This window comes from Oncorhynchus mykiss, chromosome 13 (genome assembly GCF_057628025.1).
Source record: "Oncorhynchus mykiss isolate SJ-2025 chromosome 13, ASM5762802v1, whole genome shotgun sequence".
Lineage (NCBI taxonomy): Eukaryota > Metazoa > Chordata > Actinopteri > Salmoniformes > Salmonidae > Oncorhynchus > Oncorhynchus mykiss.
Window position 1 is genome coordinate 60,546,816 of NC_143034.1, and position 24,363 is coordinate 60,571,178.

Genomic DNA, 24,363 nt, shown 5'->3' on the forward strand with positions numbered 1-24,363 from the left:
AGGCCAGGCCAAGCCTACCAGAATTAGTTTTTCCCAACAAAAGGGCTTTGATACAGACAGAAATACTCCTACTTCTTGATATGTCAAGTGGCTGGATTATCTTGGCAAATGAGAAATACCCACTAACGGATGTAAAAAATGTTGTGCACAAAACTTGAGAGTTCAGCTTTTTGTGCGTATGGATAATATGTGGGATCTTTTATTTCAGCTCATGAAACATGGGACCACCACGGCATATTGCGTTTATAATTTCGTTCTGTATGGACACTGCTGAGGTTCAGCTGAGGCCTTGGTGCAAAGTACTAATTTTGCCACTAGGGGAAGACAATGTCCAGCAGCACAAAACGGTGTATCAACATGGCGAAATAACATTCAGGAAAAAGTGTGAGCATTGCAGTGTATTTGGGTTCTTAAATTCCCCATACTGATTCTATTGGTTATTTCTGACGGGGATAAACACATCAACCTGACATTGGTACTAAATCAGGATTTCAATGATGTTGACTGTGGAATTACTGATAACTAACAATTTGATTAACACCTTTGACTTGTAAATTCAAGAGTCCCTGCAAATGATTGATGACACAAAACTGTTTTATACCATGTTTTAATAAAGCTGATTGGATTCTTCAATACATCCCTCTTTCCATCCCATGAAATTACATTTGACCAGTGTTTTTTCAGACATCTTTGAGAAACAGGCATTGAACTTCAATGAGATTAGTGCAGTATGTCCTTAAAACATGAATCTATTAAATATTTTCATTTCAGAAAACTAAATTAATGGTGTATCAAAAATAACACTCCCAGTTCAACATTAAATATCAGTTATTTCTCTTTGCTATGAGCAGATTATTGCACCAGAATTGCTGATTAGGAGCGGAATAAAAAGTAACATGTACAGACATGTTTAATGAACATGAAAACAATGTCCTCAATAAAGGTGATAAAGACACAATAACAAATCCTTACGACATTAAAACAGATATCATTTCCATTTGTTGTATATCAGAGTACGTACAGTGAACCAAGATCATCTTTATAGTATCAATTCAGAAGACAACAATTACAGTTGTATTTTCAAGTTAAGTGCACACCCTAAATTAAGTTTTTCTTAAGTAGAAGCTCATTCCATTCTGTCTGCTTTGGATAGAAAAATGTCTAACGGCACAGTGTTGTACAGTGGATACAAAAGCAGTTTTATAAGCAAATGAGTCATCACATTTGAAAGTCATTGTAATGTCAATAGTCTACTGACACCCTAGGTCATTAAAGTTCTCCCAATTTGTATGACTCCATAGCAGAAATATGATTGACAACGAGAATGTAACACCTATCATTTCAATAATAACAACTGTGTACAAAACATGTCGTAAACCCCCTTAGAGCTGTAGGTCGAGAATAGTTCAATTTTCTAGATGTCTTCAAAAGAGAGAAGTTAATGGTATGGAAGGAACATAAAACTGGATCCTTGACAAAAGGCTTAGAGAAAAGGTATGCGAAATCAAAGAGATTGTAATGGAAGCAGGACAGAAATATTGTTGTTTCATTTCAAGTTAGGAATCATAATTCATCAAATGAGTTATTGCAACAAATTATAGACTTATTTTGAGAGTTAAAAAATAAAATGCATTGAAAAAGGATGATTAACACATACTATGTGCAACATTACATAAGGTAGTGCAGTAATAATAATGGACAGAACAAATGGAATATATATATATATTTTTAAACAACCCTGCATCCAAACCAAATCCTTTAACCTGCAAATATGCTATCATCAGTCAAGGCATTATAATAGCTACAGTATGTCTTTCTGACAGGAAACGTCAACATTAATTACAGCCACTATATTCTTTGGCAAAAAAAAATAAAAAATAAAAAAAATAAATCCTCAGAATGCATGTTAAGCAACACTTTGCTTGTGAATGTAAGGAAATGTTAGCCCCATTGGTCATATTATTAAAAACATACATTTATATTGTAAAAAAAACATCCACCAATCAGAGTGAAGTATGTGCAAAAATTAAAAGGATGGTGTTTGACACACCGTGGAGGGTCTATTGGGGTAGTGCACAGAAGCAGGTGGGTGTGTGTATTCTCTCGTTCAATTCATATCACAGTATGCTTTCATTTTTCTACTACATTTCCCTCTATATAGATCTGGTTTTACTGATCATGATGGTGATTGAGTGGATAGAAATAGGTGCGCATACATTACATAGAAAATAAAATGGTTTTATTTCCAGTGTTAGTCACACGTTTCTTGGCTTGCATATAAGCTGTTTTACCTCCGGGCCATGACGAGACCGACTGAAGTAGTGGAGGCCATGAACCAGGAAGTCCTCAGACGACCCTTCACCTTTGACTCCCTGCCTCAGGTGTAGTTCCTGCTTGACCAGAGTTCTTAGGTCCTACTCCTACATAGTTATTTATTAACCCACAATGATTGAGTCCTCAGACACAACCCTAGAGACTAAGGCTGGATTCCATTCTGAAATCCTGGTTCCTTCCCTTTGTCCTTGACCTCTCCCAGTCATCAAGGGACTGGAAAGAAAGAATAGAGATAAAATGACAAAAGCACTCCCTACCCTTCTGGTAGGCTAAGTGAAGCCTTCGCTGTCTAATTATCTCTCACCACAGTTTCCAGTCCCTTTAGATGTATAAAGAGACAGTTGTCAAGAAAAGATGCAAGGGAGAATTATTTGAGAATGGAATGAATCCCTGCTCTGCAACACCTGCTGGACTGGCCTGGAACCTTTCAGAGCTGGTTTCAAATAACCCTGCTCTGGGGGCTGTCCTATCTGCCCGTCTCCTCCACTGGTGCCTCCTGGCCCTCAGGCTCTCTCTCCTCCTCTTCCCCTTCCTGTGTACCCACCTCACCGTTCTCCTGCGTGGGGGGTCTCTGGGGGGTCTCTGGGCTCTCAGGGACCACGGAAACCGCCTCGTCTGGGACAGGGGAAGGTGGGGTGGGTTGTGGGAACCTCTCCCTGGAGAGATCCTCAGCCTGGCCCACGGAGCTGGTCTCACTGTGGGAGTCAGAGCCCCCCGCACCCTCGCGCTGGAACAGCCTCTGTCCTGCAAGTGGAGGAAAAAGAGAACAGTAGTCTAAGATTTCCAGTATTTTTTATAAATAAAATATAAATAAAATATGTCCCTATGACTGCGAAAGAACAAGAATATCCCATCTATAGACCATACCTGGCAGTCTCTTGGCAGAGGAGGTAGGGGTTTCTGGCGACGCCAGCCCACCTGTCTGGGCCTTCATGGAGTAGGTGGGCTCTGTGGAGTCCAGGGAGCCTATGGGAAACAGTCAATATACCATCGGAATGCAGATGTACAGGAGCAACCTAGGAGCAGGCACACACACACACACACACACACACAGTTGTGTACCTGCAGCCAGGTTAAAGGTTCTGCCCTTCACAGTGCTCTGGAACGGAGAGAACCAGTTCAACACGGAGCTGACCAGAGGAATCTGTCTCAACACACCCTGAGAGAGAGATGATGCATTTAAAAAAAAATACAAATCAGTCCATAAAATGTGCATGTATACAAAGCATTGATTAATGTCATACACATACAAAAACACGCGCACACACACACCTCCTCCATGAGTTTGTCCTGGTTGTCTTTCTGGAGCTGGAACTCTGCCTCCTGGATGCCTTTCCTCACCACCTCTGTCATGTTCTCTAATAGCTAGTGACAAGATGGGACAGAAGAAAATAGTCATTTACAACTCAATCAATGCAATTATAGTATTGCATAGATTCTTTATTACATTTTATCATCAAAAATCTATATAATCTGGAAGTACCAGCCATGTTGGAGGAAGTGACAGACTGTAGGTAAACAGAGTAGAAGGAGATAGCGTTACCCTGCCGTTCTCCTCTATGTCCCTCCCCAGGGCGGCTATCGTATCCACTAGCTCTGCCACGTCTAGGTCCTCCGTTGCCATGCCAATAAATATGCAGTCCTTCTCGGGTCCGAACTCCAGGCCTGAGGATGGAGGGAGAGAAGTTAAGAGGTAAAGCAGACAGAAGCAGAACCAGGTCTGAACCATTCCTTGAATTGAGGGAAGAATGAAACCTTGAGTGTCAGATGTGATAAAAGGAGCTCTGTGCTGTGGACAGGCACAGTACTGACCGGTGGAGAAGATGAGGTCTGCATCCAGATCCCCTAGTTTCACCAGCAGCTCACTGTTGATCTTCTCCACCTCCAGCTGTCTCTTACTGTCGTTCAGCTCCTCAATCCTCGGCTCATACCTGAGTGGATACACACAATCATTTTGTGGAAAAGTTGTACATCATTTTACTGTACAGAAATGACCAGGTATTTACTATGAAATGGCATGGTAAAATGGTAATGAAACAGCTACTAATGATACAAATACTGAATGAATAACAGTATATTCCTACCTGACGGCTCCCAGGCCAGGCCAGCTGAGGTCCTCTATGTAACTGAGGGCAGAGTGGCGGTACACCTCCTCTCTGAAGTCCAGTCTGAGACGCAGCGTACAGTTCAGCACAGGAATCAGCTCAATCAACCGCTCCACTAGCAGATCCACGTCACACCTCTGGGTCCCCAGGGCTGGGAGGGAACAGGTCAGAGGGCAGAGTTCAGAGGTCAACAGCTAAAGGGTCAACAAAAGGAGAGTTGTGCCTGACTGATCAGGTGTTCTTCATTAACTGTACAGGTGAGTGTGTGTAATACAAATTATGGTATATCTAACAGGTGTGTCTCTCACATGTGAATGTTTATTTTACAGGTGAGTGTGTGCCTTTCTTTATGATGTGTGTGTCTGTGTTACCTGCGGCGGTCATAAGAGGGGTGAAGCGGACACAGGTGCCCTCGTCCTCCAACTCCACTATGTCTACCCCGCTGGCGGGCACCAGCTGTGCCAACTGCTCACACAGCTACAGGCAGACACAATCAATCAACCAACCAAGCAACCAACATGGTCTCACCCATTACACGTGTATACGCATGCTCACCCATCTGTTGAGGGAATCTAGCACTTCTCTCTCTCCAGCAAAGTAGCCCTCCACAGAACCACCACTGGATTCTGAGTAGAGGGAAGAGGGCATAGCATTATGACCCATTACATATAACATGCCAAATTCAAACCCATAGTACATTTACATGATACTCATTTGAATGCATTATTACATCATTTGAATTGCATCTAAAGTAAGTTGGATGCAGCTGAATAAGAGTTCCTGGTTAGTTGAGGAAAATGTGTTGGAACAGGAAGAGTAGTGTTAACCACTCACCTGCACTGGTCTCCTGGGAGAACCTGAACACTACTACTGGAGAGTTGAGCTCATCCTCCACCTGCAGCACAGGAAAGGTAAGAGACACAGGTGAGGTTCCACACATCCAGGATCATAACCTTTGATCTTTAAAAAACTGTCGTCATTAACATGCAAACAGGTGTACTGTGTGAGAATGGGCTGGAGAAGCTGTGTGATGTGATGCTATGGAGATGCCTGGGTTTGTGACACATATCCTCTGTTTGAGCAGTCACGGAGATTGTTAAATCATGCAGCTTTAAAAAAAGTAAAATGTTGGGCATAAATGTCAATGCCTATGACTTACATTCACAATGGACATGTCTGTTTTCCATGGACTTTATATACATGACTAACTTACAACCTACGACAAATCCACAACTGACCATTATATTGTATGTACTGTGTATACTGTGTATACTTGTACATAAATCATTGAGTCGGGTAAATGTTAGTTTTGGAGAAAATCCCAGCACAGAATCCCTTTCCTCCTGGTAATTTCTCCCCACCTCTAACAATTCACACTACCCAGTACCCATAGGATTGACTGTTTTTTTAAACCTTTATTTAACTAGGCAAGTCAGTTAAGAACAAGCTCGGGATTTGAACTTGCAACCTTCCGGTTACTAGTCCAACGCAACCACTAGGCTACCCTGCCACCCCGGTTGAAGTGACATGTTGGATTGTTACTGTTGTACCCCAACAGGGTAGTTATGTAAACACAGTGAGGTCCATCTGATGACGCCTGGGCCAAAGTTCAACTTTAGAGTCATCAGGACTCTGAAGACGTGGTGGTGGGGGGGGGACAGGACATTCTCTGCTGTGCCTAAAACATGCCTGTAGTGATGATTGGACAGGAACCAGGAGTGGACTGATTGCTGTTTTAGCAAATGAGTTCCCTCGATTTGAGCGGTGTCTCAAACAGTGCCTTTCAGGTCATTCAGGTGGACAAACATGGTCAGGTACAGAGTGAAACAGAGAAAGAAAGGGGGGAGCAGGCAGGGAAAAGAGGGTTGGTCCCACCTACAATAGACAGAATGAGAGAGCCCAGCAAGTCCCGTAGAGAGCCCCCTGAGATCGGCGGGATCCGAGAGAGAGACACCACACCCTGTAACCAAGGCAACCCAACAGCTCACTATCTACAGTATACACACACTTCAATACAACAAACGGTACTCAAAGCCAACATCAACACAGTAACCAGACCCACACACTGCTTGTTCACCAGATCAGCTTCAGCAGTTACTGCACCGTTCCAAGGATCTCTATATCATCTACATGTGTAAATCATATTCACACTCTGTTTCAGATTATACAAGGTCACTATCTGCTCAGAGCTGATGCCTGTGAACAAGGTCTTTGTTTAGCGACAGTATGACGGAGGTCTCTGTTAGCGAGGCTCAGTGCTGTTTCTTTACCATAGTCAAAGCATCGACGAAAGAGATCTCAGAGTCAAGCTCATCCTGATGACAAAACAGACGTCAGACGCACGCATCGTTATAAATGTGTGTTGTGTGTTGTGTGTTCGAGTTGAGTGTGATCTTATGATTGTTTTCTTAAGTTATTGTATCTTAAAACTTAACAAGCAAAAGCTCATATTGGGGGCCTTCATCATATGACTCACCTATGTGTAATGGCTTTATAGTGCCTTCGTTAACACCCATAGTGCATTATTAAATACAATAAACAGCTTTTGACTGCTTAGAACAGCCTCAATGCATAAATGCTTTCCACACACATTAATAGTAGTAGATAGTTAAACAGCAAGTTGTGGACCTACTGAAGTCTTTATGGAAGCCAGAGTCTTCAGTTTCTCCAGAAGCTGTTGGCTCTACAGACAAAAACAGATACAACACAGGTCAGTTTGTTAGTAGTAAGGTGATAGAAATGAATACAGATCGCTAACCTACATGGTAATTACTAACCCAAGGTACTTACGAGCTCTACAGCGTGTCTAATCTTCTCCACTATCCCATCATGGCCCAGGTACTGCAGGGAGAGCCAGAGAGGCAGGGCACGCAGCTTCTCTACTGGCTGACTGGAGGTCAAACCAGCTGCCAGAGACTAAGACGGGAGAGAGAGAGAGAACTCAAATGGATAGGTGAAAGCAAAGATTCCACCACATAGCTTTCACCAATCCAGTCATATCAGATCTCTAGTAACTTCCAGGGAGGCAGGAAGGAAGGATGCAAGTTTAAAGGCCCTACAGCTACAGACAGGGAGAGAGTTAAGAGGGGATACCAAAGAAGAGAACAGGAAGGAGAAAGCATACCAGGGCTGGGTCCTCGTGTCTGTAGAGGGTGACAGCTGGGACAGCAGGCAGGCCCAGCCACGGACCCAGGGTCAGGGTCATACTGTCACTCCTGGTGGCCGCCTGGGGACAGGGGAGGGGGCAAAGATACATAGTAAACATATTACATTACCGTACTATACAGGCATCTTACAGTGTATTCATTTAGAGTTCTGAGGGTCACAGAACGGGAGAGCATATCCTATACGTACCGTAACGGGGGATGAGACCTCCCACAGAGCCAGAGTGGCCAAGTTGACCCTGAGAGACAGAAAAGACCAAGCCGTTATAAAGCATTTACAAACACCTCCAATATGGTTGGTTAAAGACATATTACAAGTATTACAAGTATGTGTAATGTTGTTACCCACCCTTCTATGTGGAGCCACATGCCATACTGTTCACACAGCTCCTTTAGACGGCCCAGCTTGTCTGTGTGTCCCGCCCCAGGGGTGCCTGGGAAGACAGGTAGTGAGTACGCTCTGAGTCACTCTGCTGTACGTCTTGGTCAATAAGTCAGTGATAGACATGTTGATTTAACCTTTATTTGACCAGGTAAGTCATACAATAACATCCTGGTTGGTCAAAGGGTAAACATTGTTTCACTTTAGAGTAATACTATGTGTGTTGCTACCATGTTGTTGTCATGTGTTGCTACCATGTTGTTGTCATGTGTTGCTACCATGCTGTGTTGTCGTCTTAGGTCTCCGTGTTGCATTGTCATTGTTGTGATGTGTGAACACATACATACAGTGGGGCAAAAAAGTATTTAGTCAGCCACCAATTGTGCAAGTTCTCCCACTTAAAAAGATGAGGCATGTCATTTTCATCATAGGCACACTTCAACTATGACAGACAAAATGAGAAGAAAAAAAATCCAGAAAATCACATTGTAGGAATTTTAATGAATTTATGTGCAAATTGTGGTGGAAAAAAACTTTTGTTATTGAACTTCCACAATTGGTGGCTGACAATACTTTTTTTGGCCCAGCAGGAGGCCTTTTGGTAGGCTGTCATTGTAGATAATACATTTGTTCTTAACTGACTTGACTAGTTACATAAAAGGTTAAATTACATTTTTAAAAACTGTCACCATGCTAGGTATTTCAATAAGCACACTACCTTGGAGAAAATAAAACACTTAAAAGAGTAGATGTGTGTTCTCTGCCATTTCTTGTATTAAAAAGGTGATAAAATTCCCCACTGACCAGCATTGGCAATCAACAGCAATGGAAGCTTCCCAGTCTCCACATCCTCTCTAATCAGCTTGTCCAGCAACGCAATGTCCTACAAACAGCAAAACACCCAGGGAGACATATTGTTTTCAATTTAAAGATCAGGGTAGTATGGTAGGTAGTACGCATACAGGCACACCAGTGTCCTAAATGCATAAACTCAACAAAAAAAGAAACGTCCCTTTTTCAGGACCCTGTCTTTCAAAGATAATTAGTAAAAATCCAAATAACTTAACAGATCTTCATTGTAAAGGGTTTAAACACCGTTTCCCATGCTTGTTCAATGAACCATAAACAATTAATGAACATGCACCTGTGGAACGGTCGTTAAGACACTAACAGCTTACAGACGGTAGGCAATTAAGGTCCCAGTTATGAAAACTTAGGACACTGAAGAGGCCTTTCTGCTGACTTTGAAAAACACACAAAAAAAGATGCCCAGGGTCCCTGCTCATCTGTGTGAATGTGCCTTAGGCATGCTGCAAGGAGGCATGAGGACTGCAGATGTGGCCAGGGCAATAAATTGCAATGTCCGTACTGTGAGACGCCTAAGACAGCGCTACAGGGAGACAGGACGGACAGCTGATCGTTCTCACAGTGGCATACCACATGTAACAACACCTGCACAGGATCGGTACATCCTAACATCACACCTGCAACAACAACTGCCCGGGTTACACCAGGAACACACAACACCTCCATCAGTACTCAGACTGTCCCCAATAGGGTGAGAGCGGCTGGACTGAGGGCAGACATCACCGTCACCAGACATCACCGTCACCTATGGTCACAAACCCACTGTCACCCACTGTCACTGGACCAGACAGGACTGGAAAAAAGTGCTCTTCCCTGACGAGTCGCGGTTTTGTCTCACCAGAGGTGATGGTCGGATTTGTATTTATCGTCGAAGGAATGAGTGTTACCCCGAGGCCTGTACTCTGGAGGGTCCCTCATGTTCTGGGGAGGTGTGTCACATTATCATCGGACTGAGCTCGTTGTTATTGCAGGCAAACTCAACGCTGTACGTTACAGGGACGACATCCTCCTCCCTCATGTTTTACCTTTCCTACAGGATCATCCTGACATGACCCTCCAGCATGACAATGCCACCAGCCATACTGCTCGTTCTGTGCGTGATTTCCTGCAAGACAGGAATGTAAGTGATCTCAATCCCATTGAGCACGTCTGGGACCTGTTGGATTGGAGGGTGAGGGCTGGGGCCATTCCCCCCAGAAATGTCCGGGAACTTGCAGGTGCCTTGGTGGAAGAGTGGGGTGACATCTCACAGCAAGAACTGGCAAATCAGGTGTAGTCCATGAGGAGGAGATGCTGCATTAAGTACTGCGGTGCTGGTGGCAACACCATATACTGATTTTGACCCCCCCGTTGTTCAGGGACACATTATTGCATTTCTGTTAGTCACGTCTGTGAACTTGTTCCGTTTATGTCTCAGTTGTTGAATCTTATGTTCATACAAATACTTACACGTTAAGTTTGCTGAAAATAAACAGTTGACAGTGAGAGGACGTTTATTTTTTTGCTGAGTAGAGATATATATATATATACACACACACAAAGAATGTGGACACCCCTTCAAACTAGTGGATTGGGCTATTTTTGCTGGCAGGTGTATAAAATCAAGCTCAGTGACTTTCAACGCGGCACCGTCATGGGATGCCACCTTTCCAACAAGTCAGTTGTCAAATTTCTGCCCTGCTGGAGCTACTCCGGTCAATTGTAAGTGCTGTTATTGTGAAGTGGAAATGTCTAGAAGCAACAACAGCTCAGCCGCGAAGTGGTAGGCCCCACAAGCTCACCGAACGGGACTACCAGTGTTGAAGTGCGTAAAAATGATCTGTCTTCGGTTGCAACACACACTACCAAGTTACAAACTGCCTCTGGATGGAATGTCAGCACAATAACTGTTCGTCAGGAACTTCATGAAATGGGTTTCCATAGCTGAGCAGCCGCACACAAGCCTAAGATCACCATGCGCAATCACAAGCGTCAGCTGGAGTGGTGTAAAGCTCGCCGCCTTCTCTGGGGTGAGGAATCACGCTTCACCATCTGGCAGTCCGACGGACGAATCTGGGGTTGGAGGATGCCAGGAGAACACTACCTGCCCCAATGCATAGTGCCAAATGTAAAGTTTGATGGAGGAGGAACATTGGTCAGGGGCTATTTTTTATGGTTCGGGCTACGCCCTTTAGTTCCAGTGAAGGGAAATCTTACCGCTACATTATACAATGACATTCTAGACGATTCTGTGCTTCCAACTTTGTGACAACAGTTTGGGGAAGGCCCTTTCCTGTTTAAGCATGACAACACCCCCATGCAGAAAGCGAGGTCCATACAGAAATGGTTTGTCGAGATCGGTGTGGAAGAACTTGACTGGCCTGCACAGAGCCCTGACCTAACCTCACCTCCATCGAACACCAACTGCGAGCCAGGCCCAATATCAGAGTCCAACCTCACTAATGCGCTTGTGGCTGAATGGAAGCCAGTCCCCAGAGCAAAGTTCCAATATCTAATGGAAAGCCTTCCCAGAAGAGTAGAGGCTGTTTTAGTAGCAAAGTGGGGGGACCAACTCGATATTAATGCCCATCATTTTGGAATGAGGTGTCCACATACAATGTACACTACCAAAAGTATGAGCCCTATCTAAATGAGGCTGATGTACCATTTGGTGCTGGGATCCAAACATGGTGTTACAGGGGACGGTACACAGGCTGGACAGAGGCAGACCCAGCTGAGGAAGAGAGGATTTGTGTTAAAGTCAATCTACATCAACATACTTCTGAAATATCTGCTCTTATAACACTAAAGTAACATCAAAAAGGTCTGTGTGTGTCTTCATGTATGAACACGCAATGCGTTTCTATGTCTGCTTCTACACCTACTTGGCTGCAGAGGTGCTGTCCCAGGCCAGGCCTGCAGGTGGCGCTCTGGTAAATGACAGGCTGTCTGGAGTTGAGCACAGTGTAGCCCTCTGTGGAGTAGTCCTCATAGCGGGTGTTGATGACCAGGCGACACACCTTCAGCAGGCCCTCTCTGTCATCTTCATGGTAGTATGCTGAGCCACTCTCATATCTGGCAGGACATCAAAATCCAATTAGCAATGCACCAGGAACAAGCACACACATGCACTCGACAGACAGACCCACACACCTGAAGAGTCTGCAGAGCCAGAGTGTTGTGTCAGAAGCGATGCGTGTGATCAGCTTCCTGAGTCTCTCCCTGTCCAGCACTGAGATGTAGGCTGCTAGGCTGTGTCCTAGCAACGCCATGTGACCCTGCTCTCCGACATTCTGCATCCTGCTGGGGGGACAAGACACGCACAGGAAGTGAGGTCACAAAGATGTGCTGTTGATAAACTGTATTATACTGATTGTATTGGGAATATTTAAGATTAATAAAGTTCATATACAGTGAAGAGTGATTAACACAATGCTTAGCATATTTATATGTTTTCACTTTCTGTTTGTGCAAGGTTCTGTTGATAGTGATTGACACCAGACTGGAGGTACAAGGACACTGATTATTACTGTATTCTGTGAAACACGGTATGATTCTGTAGCAGCTGACAATGTCACTGCAATTTATTTAGACTTCCTACAAGCCTCTTGGGCTGTTTTTTACAGAACACTTGGTACTGTCTGATTAGAATATAAAGGGCTTGTCTCCAAGAGGCCAGATATACCTTTTCTCTGCCTCTGTTCTGGAGGTGTCTCCCTGTTGCAACTTTAATAAACCAGATAGATTTTTTATTGATATTATCAACGACTTATTTTTGTTCACTTGGAAATTCTTATTATACTGATAAGAAAATTCTAAGATGGCCTTCCAACTGACATATGCTCTCAGTAGTGGTGTTTTAATGTCAGACCTACCGATGGCTTGGCTTATCTTCCTCTTCATCGTCATGCATGAGATTCTGGACCAGTTGGAGTATACTGGCCACATCCTGCCCACTGGAAGTTTGGAACAAAACACACAACGAGTTGCTTGAGGGAACTCATTGCTTCTGTGAAATACCATCCACATTTATGTGTGAGAGAGAGACAGAAAGATACTAGATTGAAAGTGAGAAACAGGAGTATCTACTGTACTCACTCCCCCTGTAGGGGTCCAGGGATACTACTCCTGCTGAACTGTCGTCTATCTGCATCCGGTTCTGATGCTCTGGAGAGAAACAAACAAAACCAACAAGTCAGATAGTCCTTCAGGTGTGTGCATCGGACTTGTGTTAACATACAGTATGTGTGAAGAGATGTGTGTCATTAACAGCCAGTGTAATACTAGTCAATACATCTTTATGAACAAACACCAATTCATAAAAGCTCACTTTCCGCCATCCTCCAAGATCTTCATGGCCTCGTTGAGGTTCTTGCCCATTTCAGCGAGTGTGGGGTCGACCATCATCTACAGTCAGAAGTCAGAGACTGAGCAAAAAGACACTAAAGCAGATGGATACCTCATTCAATCTCAGGGTTAGACAGAGCCATTGCCAGAGGCTAGCTAAAAACACATCTTTCAGTTCTCTCCACCCCTAAAGCCTTATATTTAACACCTCCTCCCTCTACCCTCCTCTGTCACCTATTAGACTGCACATTAAGGTAGAGCAGAGGTATAGTAGACAGAGGTCAATCTAATTGTTAACATTAGTCAAATATTGACATTGGCATGATGTAACAGACTCTACCATAGTCTAGCTCATGTTATTGCCAATTCCAGGTGACTGGAGAAGCAGTTGAAAGTAAATACAGTCTGACTATAACTTCTATTCATTACCAGTGGTGCCTCAAGGCCCTAATTTGTCTGAAATGATAATGGGTGTGGTTATGGATACACCTGTTATGTGATAGAGTTGGATTACCTGGCTGATTTCATCAAACCGGATTTTCTGCTTCTACAACGTACCACTCAATATATTTATGATCTGCCTAAATATTTGTCTTTCAGTAAAATGTCTGTTAAGCAACAAATAACATCCTTGATCATGATGACTCTGGCTGCCTACTGAAGTATGTTCTGACCAGGGGAGTTTAAGAGCCCTGACGCTTGCTCTATAACACGCATCGCTTGCCGTACGGTTTTGGAAACATAAGGAACGTATTTTCCATATCATATGAAAATACTACACAGCCATATATCCAAGTTGCATTACTTGTTTACGTAAGACATAGATGGCCACCTATGCTAAATAGCCATCTAGCATGCTCCAAATATCTGTGTGTAATCGTAACTGTAGAAAGTGTAGTTCGTCGACTGGAAGCACACATCTTGTGGGTATGTGCAAAATGCTAAAGTAAGTGTATATTTTTATTTATTGCTGATATGAAAAGAGACATTTCAGCATGTTTCGAAAACCGGCTTGAAAGCGGTGATTATTGACCTTTCTACATGTTAAAACACCAGCATCGGAATTGTAGTTTAAAACGATTTTCCCAGTCGGAGGTCGTTCCCCCCCGCGTTTTCAGTTGTCTTGGGGGTGCTGAAGTCGGAGATTTCAGAGTTCACAGATGTTTTGAACGCGGCAACTGCGCTAGTCAGTCAGTTATCCGTGACCATCCATAACAAATTAGCAGCATCGTCATCACGATGATAAGCTCTTATGATTGGAAAGTGGCAGCTTCTTAATTGACGACATAAATCATTAAAAAACAAGGACATGCAAGGGTTAAATGCCACATTGCATTGCGTGAATAAAGGAAATAAATCTAGTTTCGCGTAATTATTCGCAATGACAGCTGGTTTACCGCTGTTGGTGCTGTTAGCCTAACTAGCATTGCTAGCCATAGTTTGCCTAGCGTTACCACTTGGACCACACCAAGATTGACAGCTCGTTTGTGCTTACCTTGTGACGCGGTGGTTTCAGACAGTTGGAAAGCTTGAGAAAAGGATACGCCGCCTATTCACTCTGTATGGACGTGAGGAATATTATAATATTGACGGCTGAACAGCTTCGTTATCCCGATAATTTTAACTTCCTGGACTGGCGCTCCGTATTCCACGCTGGCAGAGCTGACGTATCGCTACGCTTGCTTCACCACCAATGTGGTCCTGTGTGTATCTTGATTGGCTGATAGCTGCTTAGCTAATTAGCAGGCAGTGGCGTGCAGGATTTTTAAATTGGGCTCCTGTAATACTTTGAAATAGCCTAGTAATTAATTCCTCCATTCATTGAAGTAATGATCTAGTGCATAATGCACCAGTCCATCATAGTCCATCATCATTTCAGTGACGGTAGGATGTATTCAAACAGAGGGAGAATTAAACAGCCAAAAAGCCTAAATTTGATATATTTTACAATTTATCTTCTTGAAATGGTTAGAGTGTTGGGCCATAACTGAAAAATTGTTGTCAGCTCAGGGATTCGATACAAGGCAAAAATATGTCGTTCTGCCCTGAACAAGCCGGTTAACCCACTGTTCCCTGGTAGGCCGTCATTGTTAGTAATAACTTGTTCTTAACTGACTTGCCTAGTTCAATTTTAAAATAATTTTAAAAACCACACAGAAAACCTTATGCCTAACCTTATATTAAGACCAAAAAGCAGATGTGTCATCTAGTGGAAACCACTCCCAATTGGATGAGGTCAAAGGGGAGGAGAAGTTAAGAATCAAAGAAATGCAATTGAGATTGTCCCAGAGTGCAGTACACGTTCTTATTATTATACCTCAGTGGTAGTACCCTAGAAGAAATGACGATGACTAATAATGAGTATGGATGTAATTATATTACTATGTAATTATTTGGACAGTAATGCTGAAACTTTTAATTTGGCTCTATACTGCAGCATTTTGAATTTGAGATTTTTAAAAATTAACATGAGGCAACAGTGCAGAATGTCATCATTTATTTGTTTTTTTCATAAATATCTGTTTTATCGTTTAGAAATTTAAGGACTGTGAATCAAGTCCCCCCATTTGAAGGTGCCAGAAGTACACTACATGACCAACAGTATGTGGACACCTGCTCGTTGAACATTTCATTCCAAAATCATTGGCATTAATATGGAGTTGGTCCCCCCTTTGCTGCTTCCCAGAAGAACAGCCTCCGTCCGTTCTTCTGGGAAGGCTTTCCACTAGATGTTGGAACATTGCTGCGGGGACTTGCTTCCATTCAGCCACAAAAGCATTAGTGAGGTCGGGCACTGATGTTGGGTGATTAGGCCTGGCTCGCAGTTGGCATTCCAATTCATCCCAAAGATGTTTGATGGGGTTGAGGTCAGGGCTCTGTGCAGGCCAGTCAAGTTCTTCCACACCGATCTCGACAAACCATTTCTGTATGGACCTCGCTTTCTGCATGGGGGTATTGTCATGCTGAAACAGGAAAGGGCCTTCCCCAAACTGTTGTCACAAAGTTGGAAGCACAGAATCGTCTAGAATGTCATTGTATGCTGTAGCGGTAAGATTTCCCTTCACTGGAACTAAGGGGCGTAGCCCGAACCATGAAAAATAGCCCCTGACCATTATTCCTCCTCCAACAAACTTTACAGTTGGCACTATGCATTCGGGCAGGTAGCATTCTCCTGGTGTCCGCCAAACCCAGATTCTTCTGTTGGACTGCCAGATGGTGAAGTGTGATTCATCACTCCAGAGAACGCGTCTCCACTGCTCAAGAGTACAATGGCGGCGAGCTTTACACCATTCCAGCCAACGCTTGGCATTGCGCATGGTGATCTTAGGCTTGTGTGCGGCTGCTCCGCCATGGAAACTCAGTTCATGAAGTTCCTGACGAACAGTTATTGTGTTGACATTGCTTCCATAGGCAGTTTGGAACTTGGTAGTGAGCATTGCAACTTAGGACAGATGAAGCGCGTAGTGCATAAAAAAAATCAACACTCGGCGGTCCCGTTCTGTGAGCGTGTGTGGCCAACCATTTCACGGCTGACCAGTTGTTGCTCCTAGACGTTTCCACTTCACAATAACAGCACTTATAGTTGACCTTAGCAGCTCTAGCAGGGAAAAAATTTGACAAACTTACTTGTTGGAAAGGTGGCATCTTATGACTGTGCCACGTTGAAAGTCACTGACCAGTGAGGCCATTCTACTGCCAATGATTGTCTATGGAGATTGCGTGGCTGTGTGGCTGAAAAAGCCAAATCCACTAATTTGATGGAGAGTCCACATACATTTGTATATACAGTGCATTCAGAAAGTATTCAGACCCCTTCCCCTTCCCTTTTTCCACATTTTGTTAAGTTACAGCCTTATTCTAAAATGGATAAAAAAATATTTTTTCCTCATGAATCTACACACAATACCTCATAATGAAATATTAGAAAATGTATTACATATAAAAAACATTTACCTTATTTACAGAAGTATTCAGAACTTTTGCTATGAGACTCGAAATTGAGCTCAGGTGCGTTTCCATTAATCATCCTTGAGATGTTTCTACAACCTGATTGGAGTCCACCTGTGGTAAATTTAATTGATTGGACTTGATTTGGAAAGGCACACACCTGTTAATATAAGATCCCACAGTTGACAGAGCATGTCAGAGCAAAAACCAAGCCATGAGGTTGAAGGAATCGTCCGTAGAGCTCAGAGACAGGATTGTGTTGAGGCACATTTCTGGTGAAGGGTACCAAAAAATGTATGAAGCATTGAAGTGAAGGTCCCAAAGAACACAGTGGCCTCCATCATTCTTAAATGGAAGAAGTTTGGAACCACCAAGACTCTTCCTAGAGCTGGCCGCCCGGCCAAACTGAGCAATCGGGGGAAAAGGGCCTTGGTCGGGGAGGTGACCAAGAACCCGATGGTCACTCTGACAGAGCTCCAGAGTTCCTCTGTGGAGATGGGAGAACCTTCCAGAAGGACAACCATCTCTAAGGCTGAAATCGCTGCCAAAAGTGCTTTAACAAAGTACTGAGTAAAGGGTCTGAATACTTATGTAAATAGGATATTTCAGTTTCTTATTTGTAATACATTTGCAAAAAATTGTAAACTGTTTTTGCTTTGTCATTATGGGGTATTGTGTGTAGATTAAGGAGGTAAACATGTTTTAAACGTCTATTTTAGAATAAGGCTGTAACGTAGCAAAATGTGGAAAAAGTCAAGGGGTCTGAATACTTTCTGAATGCACTGTATAGTGTATGTACATTTAGGTTGGGGTAAAAGTGACTAGGCAATCAAGATAGATAATAACAGAGTAGAAGCAGTGTATGTGCAGTGTGTGTATGTGGGATGTCAATATGCATGTGTGTGTGGGGTTTGTGTCTTTGAGCGTCTTTAGTGTATGTATGTGTGTTGGAGTGTCAGTGGAAGTATGTGTGAGTGTGTGGGTAGTGTCCAGTGAGTGTGCAATGTTCACGATTATCTGTAATCATGGCAGGATCCACGTTAATGTAGAAGTGTTCAGAAACATATACAATTCTTATTTACAATAAAAGTGACTCCAATATGACACCATTCCTTTCTATTGGGCACAACATAATCTGAAACACAACCAAAACAAACTATAAATCCATCAAACAAGTTGATAGTCACAAGCTTGATGTAGTCATTGCCTCCTAGTAATATGGGACCAAATATTAAACTTGTGAGTAAATTGTTTACAATTTCAGTGAATCTGTCCAAATACTTATGACACCTTCAAATGGAGGGGACTAGATACATAAAGTGCATTCATTTCTAAACAGTAAAACAGATATGTTTGAAAATTCCCTCAAATAAAAATATATTTGATCTGTAATCCAAAATGCTGGAGTATAGAGCTACATTTAAATGTTTAGCTTCACTGTCCAAATAAATATGTAGGGGAATGTATATAGCTGCACTGTTAAAACATGCAAATGCAGATGAACCAAAGTTCATTCAACTGTTATAGGTAGCCCAGCAGGAGTTGGACCTGTAGCCGAAAAGTGTTGAGTTGGTGTCCCGGGCCGGGTGCTGGAAGAAGGGAAGAATTGATCCGGCAACTGGAGGGTTGCTGGGTTCACATCCTCAAGCTATTCCCCTACTGTTGAGCCCTTGAGCAAGGTCCTTAACCTCACTTTCCACCCAGGGATGGATGCACTGCAGCTTGACCCTGTGCTCATCTCAAATTGTATGTGGTGATGTACACATACTTGTACAGAGCAGGAGACACATTTTTGTTGTTTGCAGTAACATATGGCCAATAAAGCTGTATTGTATAACATTTTCTCAACCTCACATGTATCAGGTATTGATTCTGCCCACTGGACACAAACTGGTTGAATCAACATTGTTTCAACGTAATTTATCAAGATATTGTGATGTGGAATCTATGTGGAAAATATATTTTTTTTTACAAAAAGTCATCAACGTAAACTGTTGTTTTGAGGATGACATTTCAACCACAGAATTGTCCTCATGGTAAAAAATGTTAAACATAGACAAACCTTGTTTAACATACTGTATGTTGGATTTGTACCTTTGAAACACGTCAGATCTTCTATGTTATATTCACAACCTCCTACTGGAGAGTTGGTCTATCTACAGATATCAATTTGATCTCCCATCCAGGGTTTTAACCAAGTTCAGCCCTGCTTAGCTTTGTCACGGATTACTACCAATATGCTATCATCAGAATGATTAGATATGTCTTAATAACTAAATAGATTCACGGTTGGTATTGAAGTCAATCCAAAGGGTAGGTTTAATAGAGCAAATTAAATATAACCATACTCTATAAGTCAATGATACTATTTAGGCCTATGTAGAATTTGTGAAGTCATCAACAGCTATTGTTTTAATTCAAACCAGGGTTATATATAAGGTTATAACAAAAAATATGCTTTGGTTGATGTCAAATTTAATCTTCAAGTTAATAATGAATATGTTGGATTCACGTCTCCATTTCAACCACATTTCTAAGTTAAAGAATACGACATTTAAAATTTGATTTGATTTAGTCCTATTCTTTAACTTGGATTTTTGGTTGAGATGGAGACGTGAATCCAACATATCAATTACAAAGTTTTAGACAAACTGGAATTAAAGTCAGACTAAGTCAGTGGCACAAAATATACCTCTCCTTCAAATGTTGATATTTGGTTGTGTTGATAACCAAACACAATGCAATGCAATATAACTTTTTCAATACAGTAAATAGCCTATTAACTTGTCAATAAGTTAACAAATTATGTTCGATTCACGTCTCCAACTTAATAAAACATGTAAGTTAAAGACTAGAATTACGGCAGTAGCTCATATGTAACTGTCCAAGCATTAGATACATCTCCTTTAAATGTTGATATTTGGTTGCGTTGTCAACCTAACACAATTCGATATGACTTTTGTAATACAGAATAATGTAACAGTTTTAATTCAACCTTAAAATGAGTAACTCATCCATGGCCACATTTTGCGGGTACTATATCTATAAAAGTCTTATTATGTAATCATAGAATTTCAAGATGGCAGGCAAAGGTCGGAGGTGGAGATCCACAATATAAATATCTGCACAGAATCTCGAACAGCATTGATCACTTGTATTATGTACTTTTAATGTAACCTCAACTGCAATTCAGGTCATTTGGTTGTGCTATTAGATTTTTTTAATTTTATTTTTTTACCTTTATTTAACCAGGCAAGTCAGTTAAGAACAAATTCTTATTTTCAATGACGGCCTAGGAACAGTGGGTTAACTGCCTGTTCAGGGGCAGAACGACAGATTTGTACCTTGTCAGCTCGGGGGTTTGAACTCACCTTCCGGTTACTAGTCCAACGCTCTAACCACTAGGCTACCCTGCCGCCCCAGATGAAGCACAGTGATATCACATTGCTGTATAAATACAAAAGATCTGACATTGTGTTTCCATTTCAACTTTGTTGTCCCTTTAAAATGGTTGAATGTGCAGTGATAACACATTTAGATGACAACTAAACCAAAAATCCCACATTGTTTTTCCATTGGAATTTGGTTGTGCTTTTAGATGGTTGAATGCATAGTGATAACACATTAGGAATTCAACAAACTTCTGTCTCTCTTTTTGAGTGGGCCAATAAAAAGTAGAAATATCTCTGATCAACATCTCATCCAAAACGTACCCACATTTTCCACGTTGAAATGACTCTGTGTTGTTGTTTGTGTCGCACTGCTTTGCTTTATCTTAGCCAGGTCGCAGTTGTAAATGACAACTTGTTCTCAACTAGCCTACCTGGTTAAATAAAGGTGTCACGTCTTCTGCTGAAGTTGGTCCCTCTCCTTGTTCGGGCGGCGTTCGGCGGTCGAAGTCGCCGACCTTCTAGCCATCGCTGATCCTCTTTTCATTTTCCTTTGGTTTTTGTCTTGTCTTGTATCACACCTGGTTCCAATCCCATTCATTACATGTTGTGTATTTAACCCTCTGTTCCCCCTCATTGTCCTTGTCGGTGATAGTTTGTTTGTAAGCATTGTGCAATAAATGTTCTGGTGTGCGACGGGTTTTGTACCCACTTGTATTATTTAGCATATTTTGATTTTTTGAGTTTTTGAGCACTTACTAAACTGCTCCGTTTATACCAAGTTCGATCTCCTGCGCCTGACTTCCCTGCCACCAGCACGCATCCCTTACAAAAGGTGAAAAATAATAATAAAGTGGTTTGCCCAGTGGCGGAGCTCATACAGCAGGTTTAAACATTCTCATTACGTCAATAGAATACAGGCCTATAAGTGGGAAATGTTTGAAAGACAGTGAATGGAAAATGAAAACTGCAAAGAAAAATGACTTGAAAATAGCTTTATTTGTAGCAATATCGGAATTACAGTATCTGCACCTGTAAGAGTATGTACATCTTATTGACATATAATGCAGATATACAGTCAGAGATGCACAGGCATCACCTCATGCAATAAAACCCCGAAATGATGTATTTATTTGTAGATATACCAATTTGGGCCAACCCAATCCACCACATTCACCAGACAATGTAAATAGCGATTTCCTTGAAAATAAAAGTGCCATACAAGCAACCATGGCATGGCAATGCATTTCTGTAGACAATAACTACAGTTTTGTATCATTTTCTACACATACACAATATATCATTTTAGAAATAATACTGATCATAATACTTGCAGAGTATATGTAACGCAGAGTTCAATAAACACATTGTAGCAACCCTGTGATACACATACTACGACCACTGCCAAGAGGGCTAGTCCTCTTGGCACTGCAGCTACAGTAGTGTACATGCCCAGCATGGGAGTTGCTGGTTTCATACCAGACAGAACCAACAACCCCCCGAATTCTATACAATATAGTAGACCTCAAAATATCAAGCAATGAAAAAAATAAAATGTGCATTCGCTAGTTTCCCATTTTTTACTTCTTGATACAATCTACGCCCGCATCGATGTCTGTTATGAAGACGACGATTAGATAGTGAATATTATTACTTAGAATAAAAAGGCAGGTAGGGGGTGGTAGCAGCTATATTCAAAACATATATCCAGCAAATATTTTATATGTTTGTAGAGGAAGTAAATATAATATAGATTCAGGAAGATAAGTAAACACAAACTTGTGAACGGAGCAGCAGCCTTAATCACTGCAAGAGCTCCAGAGAACATTAACAATGACAGACTATCTGTCATTAAGCAATTATAACTCATGCAATAAAAACAGAGTGAAGGCTAATTTTACTTAATGGCTGTTCGTAAAGTGCAGAGAGAGAACAAATGGATGTTACTGAACAGGAATGACTGTCGACGAGTCAGTGAACGGAAAGGGTTTTCCACCAGTAGCCTTTATAAATAGCATATATTATCATATTATAAAGAAGAGGGTTAGACTGTACAGTTGTGTAAAGGGTGTTAATAAGTATAATTATTATGAAAGACAGAGCAGTCTAAAGAGCAGTCTAAAGACATAAAATACAGTTTGAGTCTGTTTTTTAAAATATACTAGCATGCACTAATCATGCTCTACGATGACATTCTGCAAATTCAAGGCATCCCAACACTAAGAAGCATTCAAGCAAGCATTCAAAGTATTTTGAAAGAAAATATGATCTTAAAATACTCCATGAAGCAAGCATTCACAACCATAGCTTGCAATGTTAACAATGTATATATTTTTTTACAATATTACATTTGTTTACTATGGAGGTTACGCTCAGTTCATTTCTTATCTACAATACAGGAGTTGCTTTCAGTACTTTTCAATTAAATGCATCACTCATCTGTCTACAGTTATCTCTTAATAACTTCTCTCATCTACCCTTTTCCCCTTTCTATTTCATTTCAAGGAACTACTATCTAAAACTCCTCCCTTTCATGCATTTCCCATCCTGTTAAAAAGTGATAAAAGTCTGGCCAAAGAGCCAGCAAGGATATAAAGGCTTAGGAAATATATTTAAAATTGAATCACCAGTTAGTTAGGCAAATAGATGGCTTTCAATAGTCATGATGGACATGACCGTGGAAATCTCATCAGGGAAAGCAAGTCATTGGTTTCCAAATGACAAATAGCACGTGTGACATATGAATCAATATGAATCTATGCCAGCAGCAATGTCTGATAGAATCTATGTAATGGTCTTTGCTCATCAGTATGTAACAACACTTAAGCAGCTTATTCAATTTACTGCTCTAATTTAAACCTATTGACATCCATCAGAGACCATTACTGTATCCCAATACAACGAGGGCAGAGTATGGGTAGAATGTTTTTATTAATCACATAACTTACCATAGAATTAAAGGTAACTACTTTCTCATTCTAAACCTAAATTAAACTACAGTAAAAGTTAATTGTACCTGGGCTATGAAATTATAATGATGATGATGTGCATTTCATGGAATTACATGTAGAATCCCATAAAATTGGTTACTATTCATATAATTCTAGAACCAATTAAGATCTCTGTGGAGCATTCATCCAGCCTATACAGTAATTGGTTTCCCCGATGTTTGCATTAGGGTGTCATGGAAAGGTTTGCGGCACTGTCAGATACCTTCTGGACAATTCATCCTGCTGCTTTCAGTATACGCTATTATGAGGTCCACACTATAGTGAGGAGTTAGTTAGGAAACAAACTACTGTAGTGCAAAACCTACTAAATAAATACACAACACAATGGTGTCATAGAGGAGAAACATACTTTCTTAATATCCACAACAAATCTGGGTTGGCCAAGCCTCAAACTGAGCCCATTCTTTCAGGTCTGATCTTTATCTAACTACCACACATGATGCAGGAGCCATTCTACACAGAACATGGACTAAGCATGCACTCCAGACTGGGAGATAACCAACAGCACATTCACTTCCACCAAGAGCATGGAATTCCTGATTATGACACAAATGTATTTACTTAGGCAAGACCATTAAGAACAAATTCTTATTTACAATGACGGCCTACCCCGGCCAAACCCGGATGACGCTGGGCCAATTGTGCACCGCCCAATCGAACCATGGTCTGTAGTAACACCTCCAGCACTGAGATGCTGTGCCTTAGACCGCTGCGCCACACGGGAGCCCATCATAGATGGGTAACTTTCCTTCTAATCAGCAGTGGTGTAAAGTTATTAAGTAAAAATACTTGCAAGTACTACTTAAGTAGTGTTTTTGGGTATCTTTACTTTACTTG

At 41.7% G+C, this 24,363-nt stretch overlaps 1 protein-coding gene across 8 annotated transcripts; it reads right to left on the reverse strand.

Moving 5' to 3' along the window:
• Positions 1 to 591: 591 nt before the first annotated feature.
• Positions 592 to 21,068, reverse strand: LOC110486742 (pyridoxal-dependent decarboxylase domain-containing protein 1). 8 transcript variants are annotated; one of them, XM_021558566.3, is made up of 25 exons: positions 14,674 to 14,873; positions 13,162 to 13,238; positions 12,930 to 12,998; positions 12,707 to 12,787; positions 11,985 to 12,134; positions 11,717 to 11,906; positions 11,497 to 11,565; positions 8,790 to 8,868; positions 7,953 to 8,037; positions 7,794 to 7,842; positions 7,564 to 7,665; positions 7,230 to 7,355; positions 7,072 to 7,122; positions 6,319 to 6,399; positions 5,274 to 5,334; positions 4,995 to 5,065; positions 4,811 to 4,916; positions 4,419 to 4,590; positions 4,147 to 4,265; positions 3,878 to 3,999; positions 3,607 to 3,699; positions 3,397 to 3,493; positions 3,202 to 3,300; positions 2,879 to 3,078; positions 2,302 to 2,547 (listed from the first exon to the last, which is right to left on the reverse strand). In XM_021558566.3, exons 2-25 carry the CDS (start codon positions 13,236 to 13,238, stop codon positions 2,470 to 2,472), a joined length of 2,427 nt encoding a protein of 808 aa, XP_021414241.3. In that variant the 5' UTR covers positions 14,674 to 14,873; the 3' UTR covers positions 2,302 to 2,469. The 8 variants fall into 8 exon arrangements, with proteins under 8 accessions (XP_021414242.3, XP_090053163.1, XP_021414240.3 ...); XM_021558567.3 differs by having other exon boundaries at positions 592 to 3,078; positions 11,985 to 12,131; XM_090197037.1 differs by lacking the exon at positions 6,319 to 6,399 and adding an exon at positions 6,710 to 6,754 and having other exon boundaries at positions 592 to 3,078; positions 11,985 to 12,131.
• Between the last annotated feature and the right edge of the window lie 3,295 nt (positions 21,069 to 24,363).

Coding starts and splice junctions, on each gene's coding strand:
- LOC110486742 (XM_021558565.3), bottom strand. CDS start 13,238: ATGATGGTCGACCCCACACTCGCTGAAATGGGCAAGAACCTCAACGAG. Junction 5,335..6,318: donor GCTCTCTCATTCTGTCTATT/GTAGGTGGGACC, acceptor CCTGTGCTGCAG/GTGGAGGATGAGCTCAACTC. Junction 4,917..4,994: donor TAGATTCCCTCAACAGATGG/GTGAGCATGCGT, acceptor GTCTGCCTGTAG/CTGTGTGAGCAGTTGGCACA.